The sequence below is a fragment of the Frieseomelitta varia genome, unplaced genomic scaffold (assembly GCF_011392965.1).
Source record: "Frieseomelitta varia isolate USP_RPSP 00005682 unplaced genomic scaffold, Fvar_1.2 scaffold_652, whole genome shotgun sequence".
Taxonomy (NCBI): domain Eukaryota; kingdom Metazoa; phylum Arthropoda; class Insecta; order Hymenoptera; family Apidae; genus Frieseomelitta; species Frieseomelitta varia.
Genome location: NW_025110426.1, coordinates 73914 through 95223, shown reverse-complemented (window position 1 = coordinate 95223; position 21310 = coordinate 73914). Strand labels below are relative to the sequence as shown.

Here is a 21310-nt window from a genome sequence, read left to right as displayed (position 1 = left end):
ACACACACACACACACACACACACACACACACACACACACACACACACACACACACACACACACACACATATATATATATACACCGCAGAGTGAAAACGACGGACGGAGGAGAAGTAACCCGAGGAAAAAGTGCCCGTCTGGCTATATCTCTTCTTTTTCTGGGCGAGATCGTGTGGAATTTTTATTGAGTGCTTGAGGGAGCTGTTTATTACGCAGGTGTGGGTGAGAAATGGTGTAGCCGCCGAATGAGGTATAAAAGAAAAGTGGAGGATCGTATATAAAACGTCTCGGTGCACAGATGAGGCCGGGCGGAAAAAAGAGCTGATTCTTCTTGGGGTTACACACAGGTGCGCGCGTTAATATGACGTATGTATATCCCCGGTGTTCAATCCTCGCATAACGGTGGCTGGGTCTGCGATGACCCGTTTGAAGTCCTACTTTGCGTGTGAGCCGTACAAAGTTAACCTGTACGGCTACGATTTAGCGATAAAAAATGGAATCATATTACGTTTCCAATAAAAAGTCAAATCGGTGACGAACGCACGTACGAGTCAGTTCTGAAGAAGCAGTCAATAGCGAATGGTCGGAAGTGTATTTCAGTGCATTGTTTTCAGTATTTTTCATTAGTAGTATTCTTTTAGTTTTGTAATATTTTTCATTTTTTGTATGTTTTAGTCTTTTCCATTTTTTAAAACTTGAAACTTTCATACTTAAAGCGATCGAGATGTTTTATTTTATTGCATAGGCAATGACAACAAATATAGCGCTAAATGTAGCAATTGTCACAATTTTGCTTGTAGCAAACATAAATGCAATCTAACGTATTTGATACTACGAAAATAAATAATATTGTTTATAGGTAATAAAAGTAACAAAAGCTGTTTTTATTTTCTACTATCCTATTGTTATAACAATCATAATAAAAATACAAAAAAGAAATAAAATTGAACCGATTACTAATGACTACATACAGGCGTACATCGTTCCACTGGAACGTGTATGTATATATGTAGTCAGTAGCTTGGGTCTCGCGAGACCCGGCCACCGGCCAGTACGGCTCGTCATGCGAGGGTTAATACGGTTCTAGAATTGTCGTTTGTTTCGCAAAGTAACGAGCGAAGTACAACGCTCTCCGAATGTTACTTCGCACGTTTAGGACTGTCCTACTGAAATCATCGACTCCAGATTTGCCCGGTAACAGTTTTTATCGATGACAATTTTACCCAACGACAGTATTAACCTACAATGATATTGACCGATGACATTATTATGATGTTTGTTCATCATTGCTTTTTCAATGATAATGCAAAGTTTAGGTTAGGTTTAGTTATATTTTATTTCTAGTTGATAATATGACTTCTGCAGTGACAGAACCATCATTTTCTGAATATGATCGAGACATTTTTGTATAATTAACTATTTTCACTGACAATAAGAATGATTATAACTCTATTCGATATACTAGAAGCAATAAACATCATAGCCGAACGCAAACTGAGGCAACATCTGCAGCGATATGTAATTGTCCAATGTTGATGTCGGTCAATGTCTGTCGATAAAAACTGTTGTCGGGCAAAGTCGCTGTCGGACAAATCTGGAGTCGATGAGAACAGTGTCGGAGAAATCTGTGTCGATGATTTCAATGGGACCACCCGGTTTTGAACATGCTTATTCACTTTACTCGTAGAAAAATAACACACGATAGGATTATAACGGTCAATTTATTGATTGTTGCGACGATAAAGAAATTTTGCACGCGGTGTATCGTACCGTGCAAACCAATGATCGAAACAATCGTTGCTTTATATTCTTAACGTGACTTTTATTTTATTCAGAGAGCTTATTCGCTCGTTTCTGCCACGTGCCGCCAAAACTTTCACGTAATATATACACGTCTCGGTTTCTCAGAAGAATCTTTCGCTCTTTCACGCTCGCCAAAAATATTACGACGTTTTATTACTTTTTTAGAAACACGTTCGCGCGTCTTTCGCGTGTTTGTCGAATAATTAAAAAGGAGGGGAAAAGTGCGCGAAAACGGGAAAGAAACTTTCTGCATTCGGAAAAGTGCGGAACTCTCTCGTGTTTCTCGAGAGAGAACTCGACGTTAGCCGGCTGACTTGTCCCTTTCTTCGCGCAAATGGACAGGAAGTTTCATGGATAATGCGACAGAGTTGCGAAACGAGACGTCGGTGAGAAAAAGAACGGACAGTCGCGGCGAGCATCCGAAATTTCTTCAAAACTTGAAATAGACTCTGCGCCACCATTTTTTTCTCCCCGTGGATCGACGAAACGAGAGAGAGCGGCCGGATGTTCGCGCGTCGACTCTTTCTCCCCCTCCTTTGGAAAAGAGAAAAAGCGGAACGAAGTTTGGCCGGGATCGCGACCCAACTTTTCCGAAAGTGGAAGGTTTCTTTCGCGAGAAGAACGTTCGACGCCGAATTGCGCGAACGAAACAATCGTTTCGACTCGGATGCTACGGCTCGATGACGCCAAAGCGATCGTGAGAAACACCGTAAGCGGTCCTCGTTGAATATTTAAATGACCGTCTCTCCTCGCTTGTCTTCTCTTCCCTCCTCTCGTCCTTCGCCCGCGAAACTTTTCCTCGGCTTAAGTCGTGAGAAGGGGCCACGGTTTCCAAGTCGTTTCTCATACATTTCTCCTTTTTCCCTCGGACCGCCGGTTCTACTCTCCGCCTCTGTTTATCTTTTCCTTTCGCGGAACGCGCCTCCGGAGGAACGTTAGTTTTTGTCTCGGCGGTTATGCAGAAAGAAATAGCAGTAAGTAGCTTGACTCGCGGTGAATTTCACCCATCGTGTAACTCACGGACCGTAACTGACTCGTACTCTACCTATTTTGCACGCGGCTGTAAGAAAGCATAATGTCCGCCGGAAATAATTAGATTGGAGTGACAATTGACCAAGCGGGGAACAGGGGGATCGTACGTTATCCGGATCTTTCGGTCGTTGGCCACCGTGGGTCATACTTCTGGCTTGTGTCGCGGTCAGAGTCCTAAAGTCGTTTCTCATATATCTCCCTCGGCCGCGTTGGAAAACATCCCTCGGGGGATGTCCGCTTGATGTTTTTCCGACACTCGGTAAATAGGACACGGTGCCGAGCGCTCGTAACTTCGCCTCGTCGGACTGTATATATATATATCCGACTCGCTTCGTAAGAAAAAAAAAAAAAAAAAAAAATACAGCCCTGAGTTGAACTTGTATCGTCTTAATCGTTTCGAGATTAACGAGATTGGACGAGACGTTGTCGCGATGGAACAAGAATTGGAATTACACCTCTTGAACACGGACGTAATTGCCTCTCTAATTTTGAAGAAAGTCGGTGTCACTCGAGCGAAACTATTTTCGAAATTATTCTCCGCGTGTATTTTATTTTCGAACAGGCTTCTGGCAGCTGTGCTACGTTCACATATCTTCCATTTTTAAACATACGCGCGTTTTCAGGAAATTCCTGCGATGACTCCTATCCTGCAGTGAAATAAATTGGTTTTCTATCTTCTTCCCGTAGCTGAGTGGTTCTACCGTCGTTTTAATTCCGTTTTCTCTCTTTTCCGTTGATCGGAGAATTGATAAAATTTTCGGCAAACGATATTTACGTGGCAAAATTACGTTTGGCAGGTCGCGACTCGTATTTTCTATCTTTTTTTTTTCATTTTTTTTCTTTTTTTTTTTTTGCAGGGAAACAGAATTTTTTCTAAAAATTCAGCACGTTGTCGATCAATCCCGCGTTATCGAAATTGTTTGGTTTTGGAGCGAACTACATCCCCTTTTAAAATATCGTTGAAATTCTCAAAATATCAAGTAATTGCTCGTAATTAAATTCCTCAAATTGGTCAAGTTGTAAACTGACGTCAAAAACGAGAAAAAAGAAAAAAAGAAAGAAAAGAAGAAAGAAACGACATGGAACGTACGAACTTTACGTTGGTTGAAAGTCGCGAGTTTTGCCCCTTTTCAAATGGGGGCTTCGCCATTCGAAGTATGCGCGTTTAAAATGCGAACGATTGTTCCCCACGGCTGATCGATGTGGCCCATAATTTTCTTTCGTACAAGGGGTAACGTCCGCCCAGGAATTCATGAATACTTCGATGCGAATGCCACGAGCGCCAACGGGTAATTTTCATAAATAACTCGACGTTTCAAAGTTCCCTCCGAATTTCAAAGATCAACTATCTTGCGTACCTCTGTCTCCTCTCTTTTTTCCCCCCCTCCATTTACACTTAAAAACTGCAAACATCTCAGGGGCTGGGGGTTCTCCTGCGAGTCGATCTGCCGGATCGGAATTTTCACCGGATCTCTCGACCAGTTTACGACCCGGCGATTTTGATCGAAGTGGATTTACGATCGGCGGGCTCGCAAAGAAAGCGTCGTTCCGCGAAGTAACACGTAGCTCGGGGAGATGGACGGCTGTTGGATGTTTTAATCCAGCGTGCAAAACAGCTCGGCCTCTCTCGGAACGTTTCGCGGCAAAAACTTCTCGCCACTCATCTTGCTCAGAATCACATGTGAATATAGTCGCGAGTTCCGCTTTTTTTTCTTTCTTTTCGCGCAGCCTAGTTGATTAATTTACAGTAACGTAACACTAGTAATTCGTTTGATTGAAAGTTTCGTTTCATTGGTATCAAAGTATCGTCTTTCGAACAGTTTTCGCCGTGTCGATTTCACGTGCCACGCGTACATACGTCAGGATTGAAACTGCGCGTTCAACACGTTCGTCAACACGACGATCGTTTGTACGGGCAACGTTTGAAAGGTTTTCACCGTCGAGAGGAGGAGCAAAAGGTTTCTTTCCACTCACCTTGCCAAAATTGGAGAGGCCACCGATGCGTGCCACTTGACCGGGTTCATCCGCTGTGCTGCATTCTGCCCTAACGAACCAATAGGTCAGTAACTCAATGGCAACAATCCTCGGCATTATTGTCGTACAATGCCCTCTAATCATAGAGTTTCGCGTTGGTAATACTAAGCAACTGTTCTCGTCGAACTAATGACTGCGGAAATCGTACCTGTCCCGTGTACAAACGTCTTGATTCGAAGCACCAATACCTCGCGGAATGTCTGGCGAGCAGTAGAATGACGATTGAAACCGTGCCGTTTCGTGAACGTCGGGCCGGAAAATAAGTCCGTGTAATATCGCGCGAACGCGATATAAATCTCTGTCCACGATGGAGGATTAATTACCATTATCTGAAGGTTTATCGGGCGGAGGGAAGGGGGGGGGATGGACGATAATGTTGGGCCGACAGATTCATAAACATCTCTCACGTTGATAGGATTACGAGGAGTCGTGCTAGACGCGACTAGCAGCTACGGGCTTCCGGGCGAGTCTGGGCAATTTCGGCACGATAATCGTCTGTATTAGCGCGATGTTCTCTAAGCTGGCAAACGGAACGATGATACGACGCTCGCAATGCTAGCTGACGCGAGAATCGATCGCCGAGGAGGAACGACTAGTAAACGGCGAACGCGATCGATGCGTCTCAAGCGATGGGAGGGGACTGCCAATTCGGGATTGGACACTTTGGATTTTCCTTTGACCGTCAAACGAAAAGACGCTGTATACTACTTTCGCTCAAAAGTCTTAGGACACTTTTCCTTTCAACATTAGTTGAAAGTACTTACTTTCAAATACTTAACGTATATACGTGTTTTATAATGTAATATATAATGCAATATATCAATATATGATTACCGTGTAAATTATGTTTTATATCATTTAATTATATTGTATTATACGTATGTAATATAATAATAAGTACAGTATATAATACAATATATTAATATATTGACAGAATCTTTGTAAAGTCTGTTTCATACAACAATTTATACTTTTGCCTAAATTATTCTAAATATTATTATATTTACTTCTAATTTATATTTATTGTACTATTTTCTTTTATTATACAAAAATAGTACTTGTCGCTAAGATATCTGAACGAGAGTACATTGTGAGTGGTTTCGACACGTGGCTGACTAAAGACGGATTTTTCTACTTGTATCTCATCAGGCAGTGTCAACGCGTGGCTGGTCAAGACTACTGGTTTCTCTACTTTTCCCAATTCTTGTTTTCAACTAATTGCAAGTATTTTCATCTCGTCTTCGCGTAAAGTCGAGTAGAATCCATACATGAAAGGATCTTTGTTTCAATGAACCGACTGCCGCTCAAATCCAGACGAACGATAAAAGCAGAGCTCGGAATGAAAATTTCCTTGCGATCGCTCGTCGTCAGAGAGAATCGAGGCCGAATATCCCTTCACATTCCAGCCGAGAGTGAATCAATTACCGTCTGGATGATCCTCTCTTTAATTAACTCGAAATCAATGCCGCCAATTACACCGTGACAATTAGCGCGGATAATCTGTTATTACGGATCAATGTCGATCGACGGTAGCAAAGCGAAGACGGCTGTTGCGCCGCGTGCATAGCCACATACGTGTAAAACGAAAACGAGAGTGTGTGATCGGTATCAGCGCCTTTGAGTCGACTGTGTACGTATGTATGTATGTACATAGCAAGAGGATCTAGCTACGACGTAGAGGGTGGAGAGAACGTTTGATAGGATTGCCCAGAGACGAACACGCCAACTGCGAGCTCTCGATATCTCGCGCTCGTTTTCTTCTTGTGTGTCGAGTGTACACAGAAGGCTGGCGTACACACCGATTCGTGGATTTAACGCTTCAAATTAATATCGAAAATTCGGCGAGAGTGTTCTATGGCTACGAACTAATCTCACCACTGTCGAACAGCCAGACGGTAAACTCGCGCAGCAACTCTGCTCTACTCTAGCTACTTCAGCCAGCCACTAGTTGAAACCGTTTCGCCGCAACCGGTTATTTATCGGAATCGTAAAATGCTCGGTCGACGCCGGGAAATTTCGAGACGCGGATAATATTGTCACGGTTCTGTTAATCCTCCCCGTGAGCCATCGTTCCGTCGCGTAATGCCGCGCATAAATAAAGATTCCGAACCGGCTTTACAGATATAAATTTCACGGTCGAAACGGTGGGATCGTCGATCATCGGGGGCCGATCGGCGTTTCTCAGCTCTTTAACCGCTGTGTTGTCCTCCCACCCTTTGAAAAATCCCGTCAAATTACAACGTTCCACTCTACGTGCCGCCAGTTCGTTCGGTTATTAAACCTGATTGTCCGCTGAAAGTCATTGTACGCTCGCCATTTCCTACTTTGTTTATTGAGCCGGACAATGGACGATCGATCGAAAGTTTTGCCCGCGTTCACCGTCCGCTCTACGATGTCGTGTTTAAGCAATTTGGCACTTCGTATTAACGCTTTCGCCGTCATTTAACTTTCACTCCTCTTCCCGGAATTTTGCGAATTCTATCGTATCGAAGTAAGTATATATTTTTATTAATTTCTATTTCGGTTGAAATTGATTGTTACGGATTTCGGGATATCACGTCATTCTCTTTTCAAATATTCAACGCAAGAAGAAAACGCGAAAATTCTCAAAATTCATCTGTCAAGTTTTTCAGCGTGTGAAATGACCGTAAATTATAAAATATCGAGGAATACGTATGTACGTACGTTGCTCGCCTGCAGTATGGTTTGCATAAAATTGAACGTTGATTTATGCTCTTTTGTTTCGTGTATCTTTTGTTTGAACGTAGTAGTTGGGAGTTCGTCAGTATTCTCGCAACGGCACAGCGAATACATACGAAATTTTCGTGCCATTGTCTTTCACGAGTTCGAACTTATGTTAATCGTTTCACGTCTACGATATTTATGTATAATATTGCTCGGCGTGTAACGCGATCTTCGGCGAAATTTACAGTGTTTACAACTAAACAAAACGGGGCGCGACTTTTGCATAAATCATTTTTCCTGCCATCAGTATTAACGTTTGCAAAATAAAAAAAAAAAAAAAGAAAAAAAATATACGCGTGACGGAAAGGATTTTGCATAATTTCAACGTCGTGAATGTTTCACGTGTGCAAATTTAATTACGTCAAGGAAATATTCATCAGCTCGCTTTTGGCAAGCGAGTTTTGTAAACTTTAATAATATATCAGAAATTTCGTTCGTGCAGCAATGAAAGCCGTGCTTTACAACGGTGGTAATATTATTTATCGACGCGCAGAAAAAGATATTTGTACGATCGTCGGCCAGCCATCGATTTAGTTGCGCTCTTCGGCTGTGCGCGCGCGTATTTATTTTACACGTGGTACACGCAAGTGTAAAATAAATTCGGTCTTTATCCCGGGAAGAGCGGAGTGTCGCGTCTCTGACAAAAGCCGTCGGTTTCGTTCGAGACTTTTTTATTGTTTCCTCGACCAGTTTTCGCTGTCGCGTTGTCGTTCGTTTTTTCGTCGGGCCGAATACCGCAGCCGGCGCGGTCGGTGCCGTCTCGTAAAATGGGAACTGGTCCATTGTGTTTGTTCTAGAATAATATTTCTATACGCGCGCCGGTGGCTGACAGCTGGCTCGCGCAGTTCGCAACCCTTACGTAATTCCGAGCCTCCCGCGCCGCGAACTTAAAACTGAAACAGCCGCCACCGACGTTCGTCCGTGTCGTCGAAACAGTTCCATCCGCCGAGAATATCGATACTCGTCGCGTATTGTGCTCGAGACATGCCCCAAATGCGACTTCCGATCCGTTATAGATTTCCAAGATCCTCCGCGGTAATCATACGTACGTTCGTCGACGTATTTTTCAATACCTGACGTTTGCGGTTAAATTTCTTAAATAAATTCAGACGAAGAAAAAAAAAAGAAAAAAGAAAAAAAGAGAAAAAAGAAAACAATCCAACATCTATTTAGAAGATGTCTCTGCATAAATTTTGGCGAAAACGCGTTGTTTGTTCGCGGAACGCGCGACGATCCAGCGATATTTCTCTCCCGATAAATTGTTACGCGGAGGAACGCGTGTGATTGATGCGCGCACGATAATGCATTATGATGCATTATGATGAATTATCCTCGACAGAGCTCTTTATACGTGATTACGCATTGAACGGGCACGCGATAATCACGAAAATCGGCTAGCCCGTACCGCTTGAACGATTATCCAATTTTCAGCTATTTTCGCCGCGATGCTTTTGTATTATTGTAGAATCGGACGGAACTGCTTCGGTTGAAAAACATGCGTGCACGTAATCTGAGCGTAATCGTGAATTATATCTCAATTGGTAAACTCACCAAGGCGTGTTGCATGTGTGAGTGAGCGTGAGATACCTAGCGCCCAGCTCGTACAACATCCTCAGAACTGCCAGACTCGCTCCAACCGCGTGACCCCCTTCGACCCCTATCAGGCTCGCTAATCTACCCTCCTTGTGCGCCCTCTCTATACCTGAAAGCATGCGTTAAATCGGGCCTTGAACGTTCTCGATTGTAATAATTATTATTATTGTTCTAATTATCATCGCGTAGATACCACTCGGGCGTTCCAACTTGCGCCCTTATCGCGAATCTTCTCAAGTACCGCCATTCGGCTAATTATCGCCAACTCCTTCGAGCGTCCCTCTTCAGAATGCGCGTGAAATACAGTTATATAAATTCCAGTTTAGCGGTAAGACGAAGGAGCGGTATCTACACAATTAACTTCTAAGTGGATAACGTTGCCATTTAACTTTGAGGGGGGAGGGGGAATTTATACTTACTGCTACCACAGTTTTTCCCTAATTATTGTTAGGTCTTTACCACGTTTATGTACCGTATTCATTCGTTCGATCTATCTTCCATCTGATATTCCCTCTTTGTTATTTTCATTTGTTACTCTAGTTTCTAGATTGTTTGTCGATATTTGCTTGTCCATGTTCATCTTATTTATTTACTTGATTTTTACTTTTATTTCACTTTACTGTTCCAGTATTCCATTTACATTTATATATTAATAGCTTCATCTTATTTTATAATACTGTTATAAAGTTATGTAAATAGCCTCATTTTATTTTATAATACTATAATACTGTTCCCAGTTTTTCCCTCTTTGTATAACAAGGGATTTTTCTCGTTTATTTGTAATTAATACGTTTATCTCGTTGATTTATTTGCAATACTATTCTTGACTTTTACTTTTATTTCACTTTGCTATTCCACTATTTCACTCACGTTTTTACATTAATACCCTCATTTTACTTTCCTCTGTACTGTAACACTTATATTTTACTTATCCCCTTCTTTTTTTCTTTTTTTTTTTATATAAGAAGTCAAATATTCAGATACTCTAACGTAGTAGAAATAGAACAGAGCTCCCATAGAAATGGACTCTCAATTTTCCTCTCTGACGTTTGAAAAGATCATACGCTCTAAGGCTGAATCGACGCGACGAGCCGGACCCGAGCGTGGCTTAATGGAATCATTTAAATAGCCGGCCGAAGGTGGCGAACGTTATCGGTCAGATCGTTAATTGCGAAGCGTAAACGGGGGTTTGATTAATCCCAGCCAGAGGATAATGGAACGGGCGCGGCTCTCGCTGAGCCGACAGGGGGCCAGACAGCTTTGGGAAATCCTTCTTGCGGCCGGTATTTTGTCAGTATTTAGCCAGCGCGCCGCGAATTCGATTCTCGGCCTCGGTTTAATCGTTTTAATCGAGTCCGGGCGGTGTAAAGGTGGGGCCGTCGTGCTACGCGAAATCGGATTCGCGGGCTCGGTGTCGTTCGGATTCGATTAAAACACCGCGGACAAATTGCGTTAGGCGCGGCCGCTACATACGGATACCGATACATACCCGTGTAAAGTGCAACGCGCGTCGTTTCGTCGCGTTGCTCACCTCCGACGCACGTTCACCTCTCCCGGAACCCCTCATTTATCGCCGGGCGATTCCAACTTTTCCGCTTCCGACCGCACGCGATCCAGCCCTCAAGCGCTAATGGAACCTCGAACGCGCGGTTACGCGTGAATTTGACTCGATAACCTGTAATCCTCGCCGTCCGAGCAGAGCGACCGCGAAGGTCTCTCCACTCGCGACCTTCTCACCTTTCTTCTTTTCATTTTCTATTTTATTTTTGATCAAGCTTTGTGTTAAGGACAAAGTGTCGATCTCTGGTCCATCACTGCGTGGTTCGAACCACCCACTCATGTGGTATTTTTATCGTGTAATAAGCCTGATCGCATCTACTAGATCTCTGCTTGAATCCAAAATGTTTTACTGTTTCGATACCTCCTTCGAATGCTATTAACTTCTATTTGACTTCTGTCGTTTTGCTACTGTTTTTAGAAGCAAATTTAGTACACATATATTAGAAATTGAAAAATTTCAAGACTACAAACAACAATAGTAACTTTTATTAATATTTATTACGTAAATAGTATAATAATGCAATAACAATGGGTTTTATTAACCCTTTCGTTACGGCAGTCCGCTCCGCAGAGCTGACGCCACTGAACGGGGCACCGCGCCGCGAAGTGTGCACATTGCACGTCGGTAAACTGGTTTTCGACGTACTTCTTTAAGTTTTACATAACGACATATTTGGAGACTTTGAAATTATTATTAATAATAATACAATACACACAAATCATCGCGTAGATGCCGGATATATCCGGCGCTCGTAACGAAAGGGTTAAAACAGTTTAGGCAAAGATGTAGATTTCCTTTCCACTTATCACGGAACGTTGTAACACTCTTAGTCTAATATTTCTTCTCAACAGTGTTGCATTCTCTTCGTAACAATTTTTTTACGAAATTTTCTGACTTGTATCCATGCCGGATGTAATCTTGTTCTGTATTCTTGCGTTTTGCTTACCGCGGAACTGTGTCGAACAGTAAACAAAACGTACGCACGGCACTCAACGTGTTGAGAACAGGCTGGGATATCTGGCAATTATTTCATCGACTTTCCGCGGCAAGAATAATTTCTATTTGCTGCTCCCGATACGTTTAGTCCTTCCAATCTGTCGTTCGCACGTGTATCGTATTTTAGCTTCTTTCTCAAGCTTCTGCTCGTTCTCTCTCTCTCTCTGCCACTCCGTTCGCGCTCGATAAATGGAGCGTTTCGCACCATTTGTCCCGAGTTTACTTTAATTCCTTCGCGACGTGCGGACGCGGCCGGCGTTTACGCCGCGTTAGACCTCTAATGGAAGAATAACCGGGGAAGAAAGGGCAGCAGCGAGCCGCAACCTGTCGATGAATCCCGATTTACAGCGTCCGTTGATTTATACCTGGCCGTTCCCAGTTGGTCCGACGTGTACGTGTGTTGCTCGTATATATTCGATCGTCGACCCGTGGGCGGTGAGTTATGTTCCTCGAACGATCCCGATTCTTTTGGAATTTTCTGATTCTCGGAATACCGACGACGTCTTCCACGTCGTATTTTCGCTTTGTGCGCGCGCGCGCGCGCGTATCTCGTCGACCTAATCGGCTTGTACAGGGTGTTTCGTAACTTGTGGGACCCATTTCGGGAGCTGATTGTACGCCTAAAAATAATGAAAAAAAAAGTCATATAAATATATGTCCTCTCTGTCTTCGTTTATGAGATATAATGAATTTTCTGTTTTAATTACTTTTACAAAAGATGCTCGAAATGATCACCTTGCATTTGCACGCGTCTTGTCATTCATCTGGTTACTCTCTCGTTCCTGGTGTTTCTCGAATTTGTCGGGAGTTGTGCTCTATTCTATTTCGTAGTATTTCAGCATGTTCAATACAATAGATTTTCATTCGTGTGACTATTTGAAGATTCAGCAAATTTTGTAATACTCTCTAAATCAGTTCAGTTCTTACTAATAATCGTAATACAATAATAATAATTGTAATAATAATAATAATAATAATAATATACTAATAATCGTAATATACTAATATTCGCTCCATTATCACTTTAAACACGATCTTATACGACATGCATTACGATTATTAGTAAGAACTGAACTGATTTAGAGAGTATTACAAAATTTGCTGAATCTTCAAATAGTCACACGAATGAAAATCTATTGTATACGCAACATCGATTGAACATGCTGAAATACTACGAAATAGAATAGCGCAAGGCTTCCGAGAAACACCAGGAATGATAGAGAGAGTAACCTGATGAATGACAAGACGCGTGCAGGTTTGTCTTCAAATGCAACGTAGTCATTTCGTGCATCTTTTGTAAAAGTAATTAAAACAGAAAGTTTTCATTATATCTCATAAATGAAGACACAGATAGGACATATATTTATTTTTAGGTGTACAATCAGCTCCCGAAGTGGGTCCGACGAGTTACGAAACACCGTATAGATCGCCGCTACGTCGCGTCTCGTCCTGTCGGCGTTACGATCTCTTAGAGTCCCTCGAAACGGTGGTCGTTTGGATTCGATCGGGCGAGAATTATAAACGCGGGCGGCTTCAAGTTCGTCTTCCTCGCTCGTAAATTCTCGGGGGCGTCGAACATCCGGGACAGTTTGAACTATTGTCCCGAGGTAACGGCGTGATAGCGCGGCTCCATCGCCGAAAGTTTCCAGACTCGAGGCAGCGACCTCGTCGGTTCAGATAAACACACCTTGCCCCGTCGTCTATTGTTTCTTAGAGTTAGTCTTCGACGTGTCGTCGATAAATCGCAGACGGAGGATGAAGAGGCTGTAAGAACGACACACGTGAAATGAACCAAATACGGATAGAAATACATTGATACTCGAATATTTAAATATTCAAGCTGTCGTAATTTCATAAAGAAAAAAAGAAATTGTACAACAATAAACCTGGAATCATTTTACAGCACGGTCCAAATAAGAAAGGATTAATAACTATAGTGGGAAGAGGTAGTTATCTGATCGAGAAACATCAGAAGTTTTTCACACTTATTGACGAAACAGAATACAGTTAGATTTGAACACAATTAGAACAGAGACATTTTAGAATTCCAAATTCGTTGTCGATATAGATGATTATTAACTATGGACTTTCGCGCGTCTAGAAAAAATTTTAAAATGCAAAATTGTGCAAAATGCACGTGGTATGAATTTCTATAATATTTCGTACAGTGAATGGTTATATAATAATTGTAGCAACGGCTATAAAAAATTGTTGACTGAAAGATTTTTTTCGTTAGATCCATCATCATTTTGAAGAGTGAAGCTTTATCTTTTTTCTTTATTTTTATCCAACTTTGAACGTTAGGCTTATACGACAGAAATTGAAAAAAATCGCAACATTTTCATTCTCACGTGTTTGCTCGATATTCAAAGTTTAATAATTTGACAAAAAAGAATCGCACGGAAAATTTTCATCTTACGAATCTTAAAAATCCATCGTAGATTCAGTTACGAATAAATATTTTTTAATATTTTTACGTACTGTGAGAGTTTGTAGCATTCTCGAGAAGAGAAGTGTTGTACAGTATTAAATAAATCGTAGAATAAAACGAATAAATAAACCTTAAAATAAATCTCAGAGTAAAATGAATAAATAAACCTTGGAAGAAAACAAATGAATACTTCAGAATAAACTGGACGATGTACATATACAGGCATTAAAATGAGAATCAGATTTGTTGTGCGATTTCCTTCTAGAAAACACCTTCGATATATTTAGTCTTCGAACGTTTACGTGACCGAATGTTAACGGGACGTCACCCGTATTTCGACTTTGCTTTCGTTTTCCAAACAGTCTCGCGATCACCTTCGTGGGGCAAACACGTGTCGCGAACGTCCGTGACGAATTTCGCGCATTTAATTCGACATAGTCGCCTCGTGGCTCGTTGCTCAATTCCAGCTGTCTTCGTCGACTCCTCCACTCAAATTCTACGACGCCAAGAGTAAGTAACTCTGAATGTTCGTTTGTTCCAAGCGTGAAGAAATCTGGAATGTCAACTGGATCGATGTCTTGGCGATGGTTGAAACTCTGTCGATAATAAATTACGCGTCGCATGAATCGGCGAAGGAATGCGACGCGTGTTTTTGCAGAAGCAAAAAGCAGCTTGCAAATTTCGAACAATCGTTCCTTTATACGCTCGAAGAGGAGAAGGGTGAAGTATATATATCGTTACGTATCGCGTGTCTATTTACATATGCATGTGCATGCCGACATGCAGTCGCCGCGCCCGTCCCGTGGTTCGGCTTATCGAACGCGGGTAGAAACGCTCGGCATCGCTTGACATTTTTCCATTCCAGCTGAAATTTACTGCCCGCTGGATCTTCTCTCCCGTTGTCCGACATTTTCTCTCGTCAGAGCCGCGTTACGTTCTCGAACGAATCGTTTCACGGACGAGCGAATGATTACACGGGGACGCGCGTGAAAGAGAGGCGGAAGATCGTCTTATCGTACGCGTTATGGGGTATCCGAGCTTATAGAATCGGGTTCGATATCGGCGGCGGCATCGTGGATCGATCGAAATTCCTTCTGGAAAATTATTTTCCACGTTCGAGCTGCGTAACGAGTTGTTTCCTCCAACCTTGTTCCATCGTATTCTCGGATGACGTACTTGCAATTAGATATCGAGTTCAGACGTTGAGCAAACAATGCGCATCGCCGTTTACTTTTTTTCCTCCTCGCTCTCGCCGATGGGGATAGTGGGACGTTCCATTTTTCTGTTCCATTTCCCTACGATTTGCCAGGTATTTTGAGACAGATGAAGGATCATTCAGAGGTTGAAATCGAGGAATCTCGAATCTCGATCTTGCATTCTCGTCCCTGTTCTCATTACGAGTTTTTCCACGGTCGGAATTTCGATGTATCTCTTCGTTTGGCTTGGCCGAGTGATCGTAAAATAGGTTACTGGTGGCTGGTAGCGCGGAAGTTGGTCGTTCCTCGGGTAGGGGGAGGAACTTCGGCTCCGGTCCTCGAACGGGTCTTTCCTCCGCGACTTAAAATGCATCCTCGAAATTCTCGAAAGTGTATTCACGGTGACGATAATAACGGGGAGTGCTGGCCCGACTTTTCCACCAGCCTTCGTCGTGTTTCCCTCGGAAACACTTGGCTCTCGTCCAGAGGGGCGTCGAGAGCGCGCGACGTCGAACGGCCAACCGGAAACAAACACAAGACGGCCGACTTTGTCGGACGTTCGTCGACCTCGATCGAACGTTTCATACGGTACGTGCGTAAATTTCCGGCAAGAGGCGACGAGCAGATTGTTTTCCCGGGCACGTTCCGAACGGGGGCGGAACTCTCCTTTTGAAGCGAGCTCGTTTATTATACCGGGCGACATCTCGGCCGACTGGCCAGCGGAACGCGGCGAGGAATTAATTAAAATTGAAGGGGAGACGAAGATTCATTCCGCGACGAAATTTTCTTCGAGGATACGAAGAGGCGAGAAACTCTATTCTCGGGGAAATTCTTTTCTACCGGCTTACCAGCCTCCTGACATTGGCGACACGCCAGAAATTCGAGCGGTGTGTAACGTCGAACGGTCCCCGGTTCTGCGAACAAATAGAGGATGAGGTGACGTTCGTCGACCTCGAGCCTCCATTTCATATTCCTCGCGTGTGGAAGCTTCCTCGCTGCATCCACCGGCAGGATGGATCCTGCGGATCCGCGACTTTCCCGAGAACGCTGACTCGAGAAGCCTGACTCTACCAAGAGTACGTGCGATATACACTGTCTCGGAACATCGTATATTCGACAGTTTCGCAGAAGCGAGTACACGAAGGACCTTGTATCGTTATCCGGTGTTTACATTGCGTTAAACACGATTGGCAATTAATAATTTCGTGTTTAACTTGCCAAGCAGTTTCACGATTCTATTAAAGAGTGATTCGTCGGGCCTCGCGGATGTTTCGCGTGTTGTTCGATCAGCCTGGCGCGGCGTTGCCTGTTTACTTTGGCTGACGATTTAATGCAAGCTTTGAACCAGTTATCTAATAGCCCGAAGAGAGTGTAATGAGTGGTTGTACGTACACGAAATTTGTTTAGCGAACAAACAAACGGAGCGTTGCCGGATCGATACTCGGTGTTGGTTGGTGTCGGTGTTGGTTTATACGCGATGTCGCGCGGTAATCGTTGGCCCCAGTCGGGAGGGTGGCTCGTTTCCTCTTCTCCTCCTTCGCGAGTTGGACAGAGAAAGAAGAGAAGAAAAAAGAAAAAAAAAAGGAAGGGAGAAAAATAGGTCGCACCGTGGGAAATTCTTTGACGAGCGATATCGATAACGATTCACCCGCCCGGGGAGGAAAAATCGAGTCGGTTCGGCTCGGTGCCAAACGGACGGCGCGCGATTGAAAATTTATCTTCACGGATCGAGCAATGTTTAACTCGATATCTTACGCGTTCCTCATTTTGTCACTCTTGGTCCTTTGACTGTTGCTCGACGTCGAAAAACGACGCGGCTATGATTTCAGTTTGTCAACCCTCTTTCTTTCTCTCTTCCACTTCCCCCCCCCATCCCCAGCCCAAATTCTTTCTCCTCGCATTGGAACGACTATCGTGTGTAAATATCCCGGGCGAACCGACATTGTATTTCGGCGCACCAGCTGTATGGCTGGAGTTACAAAGGCGTAGAATTGCAAGCGAAATGCCTCACCTTCCGCCGTGGTAACGAGGACCATGCTTTCAGGATGCTTGTTGACCAACCGGCGAATCAGGTCGATTTGCTCGAGTGCCAGTTGGACCGAGTCGAGGTGCTGAGAGGAGCACGGCACGTAAGCTGACCAAAACTGCAACAGAAACAACGCGGGATTTCGGTGAGTTTTTCTTTCTTTCTTTCGTCAGAGATATAGAAAAAAATACACGGTTGAATTTCTTTTGAACGTGCACCGATTAACGATACGTACGGGGGGTGTGGGATATTACGAGGATTAGATTTGGGGTCAGGAAATTCGCTTCGAAACTCGTCGAATTAAAAATGAAGAATTTATAAGCTCGCCACGTCCGCTCGAAACTGGAATATTTAACTCTTTGCCAGTCGAACGTGATTTTCTAATCGGAAGGAATGAAACTTCTACTCGTTCAGAGGAAAGTTCGTTCGACACTGACGTTCAGTATTTTCAATTGCAATTATTATGTAATCAGGCAACGTGCGTGAATCGTACCACTTCTGCAACTGGTTACTTTTCTTTCGTTTTTGCAAAGTTTAAGGGACGGAGGTTTCAAGCTTCGAGACGCCGCTTAGCTCGATTCGAACAATTCACGCAAAACGAAAATTACCGCTCCTAATTGCGTTGGACTGGCACTCCAATGAATTCCGATTCAAACGCTGAATTCCGGTTACATTAGGCTTTTCTCCATCGTTCAATTAACTCTGCGGCTTCAAATACTATTTCGCGCCATTAGCGTGGCATCATGGCGATAGTGGGTCTCGGTACGCGCTAGCGACGATAACAAACTGGCGTAAATGGTAATTTCTCATTTCAATTCGCTATCTGATGGAACTTTGGAAATAATTAAAAGGGTATTACGAGGCCGTGGCGTCGGCAGGACGCCGCTTTGAATTTTAAATACTGGGATATCGGGAACCATAAATAAAGGAGTATTTATCCTCCACCGGTCGGCTATGTACACACACCGGCTAAGAATATATTCTACTTAGACTAAATTAAACCGATGTATCAGATCCCGAGGATTAAACACGACCCGCGATATTTCATTCGGCCTGATAAGGGGCGCGTAAAAAACTTTGTTTTTCGCACACGGATGTTACGCCGTTCCACGTCGTCTTTCGATTCATCGGCTCTTCCAAGCTCGAGACTCTCTCGCAATAGAGAGCCATTGTAAAATTTTAAATTTAAAAATTTAAAAATTTTAAAAATTCAAACATTCTAAAATTTTAAAATTCAAACATTCTAAAATTTTAAAATTCAAACATTCTAAAATTTTAAAATTTTAAGTGATAAAACGCCACATAAATCGTACGTCGTCGTCGAGTTCGATTGTTCACGACTGATCGTTTCTAATCATCGAGTTGAGCCGAGTGAAATTCGGGTGTTTCCTTAAAATTTCAGCTCCCTTTCCAGATATAATACAATACAGCGCTTTTCATTCTCAGTCGGAACGTTTTCATTACAATTATCCGAGAGAAGATAGTCAGAAGTTGATTGCTTTAGCGCCAACTGACGTTTCGCGAGTATAAAAACGAGTACAAACGACACGATGGAATTTTATTCTTCCTTTGCCCGATTTCACGGCAGCACTGTATTCCTGTTTAAAATATCTCGCACGCTAGGCTGTAGGAAAGTTTTGTTTTTAACAGCGCCGGATGAAATGTACGTTCCGAGCGTGACGTTGTCGTCGAGCTGTCGTAAATCAGTGGGTGGTGCGAGATGGTTTCATCCCCTTTTTTCTCTCTCTTTCTCTCTCTCTCTCTTTATCCATCGCTACCACCCTGTTCTCCCTTTTCTCTCCCCCCTTCCCCTCTCCGTTTCTCATCAAGCAGCGGCTCCACCGAACACGCGACTCGCGACATCCTTCACTTTCCTTCCTTCGTTTTCCGCGACTTCATTACCTCTCTCGAAGAACTTTTACGCTCACAATTTGCTTTGCGTCGCCGCCATTTGATTCGAAGCATTCACCCCGAACGTGACACCTCTTTTATCCCTTCGGTTAATAGTTAATTGCGAAACGGCAATAATTTAATCCTCGAGGTTTCCAGAAAAGAGTATTTCCAGACGTGGTTTTCGAAAGCGGCGAACGTGCCCCAACCCACGGGGCCTTTTGATTTCCGGTTCGTACGCAATCGTCCCTTTCTCCCTCTTTGCTTTGCCGATGAAGGCCTGTTACCAAGCAATTTCACCGGCGACAAGAATTTACTCGTCATTAACGCTCCTTAGCCGGCTGCCAGTTACGTTTGGGAAAAAAAACTTCAAAGCGAGGAAAACTGTGAAATTGCAATCGCTTGCCCCACGGACGATCGTGTCGGCTTTTCGGCTTTTGATCGTACATTCGCGATAATGAATCGAGTGACGATTAAACGAGCCAACTGTTTGCAGAAACATTTTCCACCAGTTCGCCCTGGTATTTCAGGTCAGACTTTTTTTCTTTTTTTTTTTTTTTTTTTTTTAAGTTAAAGCGCTTAAATTCGCGCACAACCGAAACGTAACGTCTGAGCGATCGCTGCTTTTATTTTTTACGAAGAGTCGAATATACGAAACGTTTCTTAACAACGTTTCAACCGGAAGAGAGCCATTCTTTGAAAAATACGTTCACGGGATAGAGAGAACATCGCTGGCGCGGTTTTAAATTAAACTTGCATGAAAGAGGAACGCGTTTTGCCGCAATTTCGTTCTCCCTTCTTTTCTTTCTCCCATCTCTGACCTGCCGTAGAATCTCTCGGAAATATGAAGGGGAAGATAAAAACAGACCCCGAAATGGCTCGCCTCCTCTTTCGAAGAACTATTCATTTTTTAATCGAACGTTTCAGTTGGAAGTCCAAAAAAAAAAAAAAAAAAGAAGATCGAACTGGATAGGGGAAAATTAAACGTCTATTTCGAAATTTTTAGGTTTTCAGATCGTGTTTCTATTTGGTAGTCCATTAGTTCGATTAGATTTTCAGAAAGGTTCCACGCGTAGTTACGTGTTCCATAAACATTTCATTGGAATCTGTACCCTTATCTTTCTGATGGATTTTCATTACGTACACGGGGTAGAGAACTTTTCCCCGATTAGGGGGGTCGAATTTATTGGCGATATAAACTGATTGAGTATCTGAGAATGTGCAATTTTTATCATTCAGAACACTTTATCGTGAATGTTATCACTTCTGTTTGAATATGTATTTTACTTTTACTAAGTTTCTTATCAATGTTCTCACCCATTCTCGTTGCATTCCTGTCGATCAACGTTTAATTTTCTTAACACGTAGCGAACAACTTTCACGAAATGAATGGCAAGTTGTGTTTACAAAAATTTCCTTGACTTAAAATGCAGAGATTTTTCTCCACAAGGTTTGCTCTGCTTTTCTTCCTTTTTTCTTAAATCGAAGCAAACCGTGTTTGTCGGATTTCTGGAGAAGCTAATTTTCGAGAAAGTCTCAAAATGCGACGAGGTGACGCCCAGGCGAATACATTGTGTTGTATCGCGCACAAAAGGGGGGAAAAAAACTTGGTACTAGAGAGCGAAAGAGAAAACATCCCAAGGTATTTCTTTTCACTCGAGCCGATTGAATAATTGACAGGTTCATTGATTTCTCCTGCCTTTGCGAATCAACGCATTCAAACGCTCCTACTCAAGTTTCTCCAATTCCTGTAACTTTCCCCTTCGTCGAAATAAAGGAAGAAGGTTTCACCGCGTTTCACCTTGTTTTTCATTACAAATCAATCGTCTCTCTCTTCTGTGTCTTCTGTGTATTTCCAGCGTGAAACAACATTCTTAAAGAAATTTTTTTCATTCTCAAAAAACACGAGTGCACGCTATCTTGCGCGTAACGTTACGTCAATTACAAATTTTATTTACTAGATAAATAGCTCTTTACACTTTATTAACATGTTATTATTCGG

The 21310-nt window shown here is 42.9% G+C and overlaps 1 protein-coding gene across 1 annotated transcript in view; it reads right to left on the bottom strand.

Moving 5' to 3' along the window:
• LOC122534969 (dipeptidase 1) overlaps positions 1–20640 on the bottom strand; it is a 53883-nt gene extending 33243 nt beyond the window's left edge. Inside the window, exons 1-4 of the mRNA XM_043666085.1 lie at positions 20626–20640; positions 17404–17581; positions 9167–9317; positions 4811–4880 (exon numbers count right to left, since the gene is read on the bottom strand). Coding sequence (XP_043522020.1) covers positions 4811–4880; positions 9167–9317; positions 17404–17581; positions 20626–20640 — 414 coding nt within the window. The remainder of the gene's footprint in view (positions 1–4810; positions 4881–9166; positions 9318–17403; positions 17582–20625) is intronic.
• Between the last annotated feature and the right edge of the window lie 670 nt (positions 20641–21310).